General features: G+C 33.3%; 1 protein-coding gene across 1 annotated transcript; it reads left to right on the forward strand.

The window, feature by feature from the left end:
* Window positions 1-358: 358 nt before the first annotated feature.
* Window positions 359-3304, forward strand: LOC145037436 (PHD finger-containing protein 1-like). Its single transcript, XM_078986086.1, has 7 exons — window positions 359-774; window positions 951-1036; window positions 1527-1688; window positions 1789-2172; window positions 2237-2461; window positions 2543-2667; window positions 2742-3304. Exons 1-7 carry the CDS (start codon window positions 760-762, stop codon window positions 2870-2872), a joined length of 1128 nt encoding a protein of 375 aa, XP_078842212.1. The 5' UTR covers window positions 359-759; the 3' UTR covers window positions 2873-3304.
* The last annotated feature ends 4015 nt before the right edge of the window (window positions 3305-7319 follow it).

The raw sequence follows: 7319 nt of genomic DNA on the forward strand, positions 1-7319 counted from the left end.
ATTTGAGTAAAGTAATTTTATGTATAATATATAGTAAGGTTAAATATTAAAATTTTCAATAATAAAAGCTATAAAAAAATATCGATATAAGTCGAAGGACTAACATCTAAATGTTTGTTTATAGCAAAAACCCTGTTCCTACGGAGGAAAAGAAACTGGTTAAGAAATTTCTTGGATCATTTTCAAAACCAACCTATTTAAAAAAAAAAAAAAAAAAAAAACTCGACACATCATTTTCAAAACTAACAAAATTTTTACAAAAAAAAACTCTGAACAAAACCAGTAAAACCTACAAACTATAGGGACTATATATATGTAAGTGGAAATATTATGTTTAGGTGTCATTGACGTCCTCTCTCTCTCTCTCTCTCTCTCTCTCTCTTCCGTCGCCAGCACCAGCGTCCCCACCTTCTGGTTCAAGGTTCAATTTCTACAAAGTCTCTCTCACCTGGTTTTCCCTCACTGTCCATTTAACTCTCTCTCTCTCTCTCCTCTCTCTCTCTCTCTCTCTCTCTCCCCCTCTTCCGTCGTCATTGACGTCGTCACTTTCTCTCCCCCTCTTCCATCGCCACCATCCCCATCCCCTCCGCCGCCTCCCCCACCTCATCGCTAAGTACACCACTATATCTGTTAGCTGGAACTTTAAGTAAGTTTGGATAATAGCTTTTCCAACATCTGTCCTTTATCTTCCACTTCAAGGTCAATGGGTTTATTGTCAAACTTTTCGATCACTGATCTCTTCATGAAAACCTAAAGGAGATGGAACCAATTAAGGTTTGTATTCCACCAAGTAAATCGGAGTAATTTTTGTTCTTCTTTTCCATAAACGTCCAAAGGGTAATTTGTTGAGCTTTTTAATTCCAAGTGCTGTGCTCAATTTGGGGATAAATGCATTTGATTTTAATCTCGAATATCGCTAAGTTCGCTAGGTTTTTCTGTTGCTATATTAGGTTTTGGTATGTCAGACTTGTGGGGATGAAGGATTCACCAATGCTTTTGTTTACTGTGTTAAGTGTTTGGAGTTTGTCATTCACAGGTACGAATTGTTCTTCTTTTTCTTTTTTACTTTTCTATCTAACTTTCGATTTAAGTGCTAACCAATTGTGTATTGCTTATTATAGCCTTTATATATATTGAAGGTCTTTGTATATATATAATGTTTTACTTTTAAGAATCTATGCAATCATAGCAATATCATCAAAATAGGGTAGATTTTATCAAAGTAGAATACCCATTTAAGAAAAGGTTGAAAGTACAATTTTATAGAAAAATACTAAAAGTAGACTATTGTAGTAGAAAGAAATGAAAGTAGCATCCTATTATACACAAGTAAATGGGAAGTAAGTTGCTATTTCTTCATTTCTTGCATTTAGCCTAAGATTAACTAGTAACTTGATCAATGAACTAATTATTATAAGGGTATGATTAAAATCTAAAACAACTCAAAAAAGAAGCAAAAGCAATACAAGATACATTGCTTCCAACATTGTTTTTTTTTTTTTTTTTCTTATAATTTTGTTCTTCAGATACTGCTTAAAGGAAATACCAAAGTCGTACACAGAACGAGTAATTTGGTATTGTGAAAGCTGCCAACCAACCGTTGAAAATGAGGTTACTTCACCTTCACCCAATAAGTCTTCAGAGCCCCAGAAAAAGGAAACAAAGAAAAACATCAATCCAATATGGAAGTAAGGATTTTCATAATATATTTATTTGTTTAAATCTATTATTACTATTCACATTGTTAGCACATGTTTGTTAACATTCAATTTTCAAAACACGTGTCAGTGAAAACATGTCATCGTATTCCAATTCAAGTTGTAGTTCTTCCTATCTAATCGAATTTGATGAATGGGAAGCACGAATTGCTAAACAAAATCAACGAATTGATGAGATCATCGATGATGTCATCATGAACTATCCCCATATGATCCTAGAAGATCACCCTCCTACAGAAAGAACAAAGTATCGCGCAATTGATTCTTTAATAGAAGAGACAAAGGGGGCTATTCTTAACCATAATATACCAAAGAAAAAACGTACAAATAGAAAAAGGATTTCAGCTGTTAAGAGAAAGGAACATAATAATGATTCTCAATGGCAAAATTATGAATATAACTTTCAAGACAACTATTATAGACACGCACGACCAATCATTGATCCAATATGGAGGTAACGATTTTTATTGATTTTCATTTTTTTAGCATGAGCTTATTATTCTCCCAACAATGGACAGGGGTAGCTTCAAGGTCCTAGGCACAGATTATGATGATTTATTTGAAGGATTTGTGGGGCATTTATCAGAAAAAGCTTGTGGTAAAGTCTGTGAAGAAGCAAATATGATGCCATCATTGCTTATTCTTGAAATGCATCCCAAGACATTTTTGTGGCCAAAAAGTTTCCAAGATTGTGAGCCATCTGATGATCATATAGGCCTCTACTTTTTTCCAGGAGACCCAATGTAAGTTAAATCATCTATCACTTGATTTACTGTTTTTTTTTTATAATATATTGAAAATGTGAAACATAATATTGAATTCAGAAATGAAAAGGCTTTTGATGGATTGGTGTTAGAAATGATGGATGATGAGCTGGCAATGAGAGTCGCGTCCACAAATGCAGACCTATTGATTTTTACTTCCTCAGTGCTGCCTAAGTCGTTCAGGAGTGAGTCATGGCGACATAATTAATTGACTTCAAAATTCAAATACATTCTTATAAATATATCAAATATTTTACAGGATTTCGAGGGAAGTATTATCTGTGGGGGGTTTTTAGAGCCAAAAAGGATGAGCCTACATTAATTTGTTCCTCTCCCTCAACTTCAGATTCTTCACAAGATTACTATTTTCCAGATTCTTCACAAGATTAATGGGAAAAAGGGATAATAGATTCTTACAATTGTGAACATCAGAAGTTCAGAACACTATGAATATGATTTCCACAACAGCTAATGCTACATGATATGAACATGATGAGGAGACTGAATGGGAAGATTCCGGGTGTTCTTGATCAATTTTGTGTACAGATCAAAGAGCGCCATTTTTTCCGGCGACCTGAGGAGGGGAGGAAAGGTGGGGATGGGACTTTTCATGGTTGCTGGAGTAGTAGCAAGTGATGATGTTCTGGTTGTGGTTGGCCAAGGATTTGAACTTTTAACTAAATTTCCTTTTGAGAATTGAATAGCTATTTGTGAATTTGACACGTAAATTTGGCATTCACTTGTCTTCAAATGAGATGTAGACCTTTTTCTTTAAGAAAAGAGCAGCTTAAACTGAAAAAAGATTTATTTTTAGTTCTATAATGATTTGCGTATGTGGATAACTAAAAGATAAATATTTTTAACGTTCGTGTGCATGTTAGGATACATAATTAAGTCGTGATGTATATTAAAGCCTTCTTATAGCATCTCAAGTGGGGCTGTATGGGGTGAGATGGAGTTGTATGGATCGGAGTGTGGTATAGGATTTGGGTTATATCATCATACGATGCTGTTTTTTGTGTGGGTTTTTATTTTGTTTGTTGATAAATATATAAGGAATATGATGAATATGGGGGTGAGGTGGAATTGGGATGGTAAATTTAGTTGGAAAGTTGTATAGAAACGAAATGATGAGGTGGAGTGTATGTACATTATGTCCCTTTACGACGAACAACAAAAAAAAATTGTAATTTATAGAAGTTAAAAAAACATGTCTTGATCACTAAAAGTTTAAGGATGCCAACATTTCATTGGCGGGTGGTGTTAAAGTACACCCAATTTTTAAGATCAAAAACCATTTTAAAGGTCAATACCACTTTGAATTGGGTTAAATAATCCCAATTGATAGGACTTTGACTTAATTACATATAAACATAATTCTCACATTTTTTTACGATAGAAAATCATTTTATCACAAATTAAATAATTTTACATCTATATACATTCTAGTTAAAACTTATTTTCAATTTATATTCTCTTCTATTCTGAAAAATTACTTCAATTCTCTACTTCAATTTAATATATATATATATATATATATATATATATATATATATATATATATATATATATATATATATATATATATATATATATATATATATATATATATATAGAGAGAGAGAGAGAGAGAGAGAGAGAGAGAGACTTAGGTTATTTTGTTTCTATTAAGTATTGTGTGTTTGTGAAATTGATTCTGAGACCAATCATTTGGGGTAATTTAAGTAAGAGTTTTATATTTATTAACAATTAAAAATAATCAATTTAATCATACAAATTTCAGCATAAGGATATTTTGGACAATTAACTATATTTAAACAAGAAAATTTTCAGAAATTTAGGGATAATTAATTCTCTTACTTTTTAAAATCTGATTTTTTAAAGTAATTCAATATTAATTATAACGTATTTTTTTATAATAACCGAATTTATTTTGTCAGAATGACATTTTGATAGAATGCTATATTCTACGAGGATATCAGATCATATCATTCTTCAACCGAAATAACAATATTTTTTTGATTAAATGAACTTTCTAAGATTAATAAATTTTTTGATACAAGTTAAATTTTTGTCATCACATTCTTAAAAAAATGAAAATCTTAATATACTATTCTATCATAATAAAACACTCATTAATAACAAAAACAAACACAATTTGTAGATTATTCTAATTGGATATTCTACCAGAATATACTATAAGATATAGTCTTATCATTATATTGTAAATTATTATGCCAATGCTTTCTTTTGTGAAGATAATTAACCATTGTTCATCTTCATCCCACGTGCCATCATCCAACCTTCAAGCACTTGATAATCATGTTCATTTCATGCATTCTTTGAGAATAACTTCCTTAAAATCGAGCATTCTATGAGAACAACTGCATTGAAATCGAATATGTAAAAGTAACATTCTATACATTCACCTTGAGCATTCTAAATTATGTACATTATAAAAGAATAAAACTATAAATTCAGATAGAATATGATAAACAATAAAGAAGTGAAATTTTTCTTAAGTACACAATACAACCATTCTGATAAAATGATAGATATTGAACCTTTGTATGTAAATTTGATTAGAATAAAACTATAAAATCAGATGCAACCACTCAATTTACTTTTTAATGTCAAATAATCAACTATTTTTTGTACACATTCAAACATTCATCCATTCGATTTCCTAAACAACTATGGAACAAAAACGATTGAGTGGGAAGAGTCAATTTAAATGATTTATCACACATTTTATTCTATATTGAGTTTCTTATATGAAAGCTAAGGCCTGTTCATTCTATGAGAATAAATATTACATAAAATATATGTTACTAGTAATTATGACATAATACATGTTATATTACAAAATACATTCTCCCAGAAAATGGCAATACATAGAATATGACATAAAAATAGAATACATTTTGACATAATACATAGAATATGACAAAATCCATGTCTAAGATTACTAGAAACTATGTTTTAAATATGGAACTAGTCAATCACCAAGAATTTGGCTTGAAACATATCTTATACATTTTATCGAACACCTTCTGTGCATTATCCAATTGTCCTAGCTTTAATCTGCAATAATGATACCGTAAATATTCTTCCAGAATGGTTCTGAATATTCTTAAAAGTATGAAATTAATTCAAAGAAATCAAATTGAATCATCATGTTTATGGAATAACTAATCATAAGCAAAGTCAAAATAAAGAAAATAAAGACCTTATTAGACTAACACTAGATCATATTAACAAAACTACATTGGCTGATTTTCAAATGCGTATAAATACTTGGATGGACGAAATATTTGATTCAACCATTTTAACAAACAGTTGGCAGATGAAAATAGATGCCTTCTAAATCTGAAATTATGTGTGCAAATGTAACATTCAGAGTTTCGGGTATGATTTAATTGGGGAACTCACTAAGCTTTATGCTTACAGTGTTATGTGTTATGTGTTTCAAGTACTAGTGATGATCGCGGGAAGACGCCGACATGATCTGTACACACACCCGCAGAGTTTATTATGATTTGATCTTGGGAAATGTTTTGTGAACAATGGTATGATACAATGAAATTTTGTTAATGAATGTGTTTGGAAATGTGTTTTAAAATGTGAAAAATTGTCTTAAATTTTACGGTGTTACAAGTTGGTATCAGAGCCTTGGTTTGAGGGATTCAGATGCATCTTCAGGTGTATCTAAACTCAAACTGAGTATTTGGAATTTTTTTTTGATAACAAAACAATTTTTTTGAGGAAAACAGAGCATAACCGTGTGTACGATCAGCCAGCGCCCGAATGATGATTTCCCAAAATACCCTTGTAATAAGTGTTACAAGATATATTATGTTATGTTATATGATAAGCTATATTATGCATGCTAGAGTAGACTAGGTATCCTTATTAGGACTAGAGTGGCCTGATATATGATGCCGTAGTCTAGGAGCTTTGCTGCTAGGGATGATTGAGAGTGTTTAGATAACAGCAAGGAGCTTATAAGAGATCAGCTAGTGAGTAGCATATGATTTGAGAGAGTAGAGTGCTTGGAATTTGGGACTTTAGGAGGAGGACTTGGGATGAATGCTGACGCGGTGTGGTCGGTAGTATTAGACCCAAACTACCGAAGGCACCGGGCCAGTGCGCAGCCCAAGTAAGTATCCTTAGGGTACCAGAGATCAAGTAGGATTGGGATATCGAGTGTGTGTACACCCGAGCGAGTTACTGATATCTTGTGTTGTATTTCAGAGAGACATCATGGTAGGGACACATCACAGACCAGGGATCAGTGGAGGGGGTGTGAGCGACGAGGAGCTCCGCCAGATGATTCATGATGAGGTGGCTGCTGCCATCCGCGATGAGATTCCAGAGATGTTCGTGTCTATCAAGACCACCATGATAGAGACATTCGACGAGAGATACACTGCTCTTTCTGATGTGCTGTTGCTGCGGCCACTGCAGTTGTAGCTGTGGCTAGACTACAGGGTGGTGATGTGTTGATGTTCCGGGAGTTCAGCAACACAAAACCACTAGAGTTTGACAGGACCCAGGACCCGATTGCAGCGATGAGGTAGATTCCAGACATCGAGGGGTGTTTCTTCACTTGCTCATCTCCAGAGCATTTGAGAGTCCGGTTCGCATTGAACCAGCTTCGCTTGGGAGCGAAGGACTGGAGGAAGTTTGTGACGATGCATTATTCGCCTGCTGAGCTTGCTGCAGTGACTTAGGAGAGGTTCACTGCTATGTTTCGAGATGAGTACGTTCCCCAGGTGGAGAGGGAGCGTTTGGTATAGGAGTTTCTGACCCTCAAGCAGGGTACTGATTCTGTCAC

Source organism: Lactuca saligna, chromosome 3 (assembly GCF_052625555.1).
Source record: "Lactuca saligna cultivar CGN05327 chromosome 3, ASM5262555v1, whole genome shotgun sequence".
Classification (NCBI taxonomy): Eukaryota; Viridiplantae; Streptophyta; class Magnoliopsida; order Asterales; family Asteraceae; genus Lactuca; species Lactuca saligna.

Bases quoted from the DNA above. Each gene is read 5' to 3' on its own strand.
- LOC145037436 (XM_078986086.1), top strand. The intron at 1,689-1,788 runs GTAAGGATTTTC...AACACGTGTCAG, and splicing joins AACATCAATCCAATATGGAA to TGAAAACATGTCATCGTATT. The intron at 2,462-2,542 runs GTAAGTTAAATC...TATTGAATTCAG, and splicing joins TTTTTTCCAGGAGACCCAAT to AAATGAAAAGGCTTTTGATG.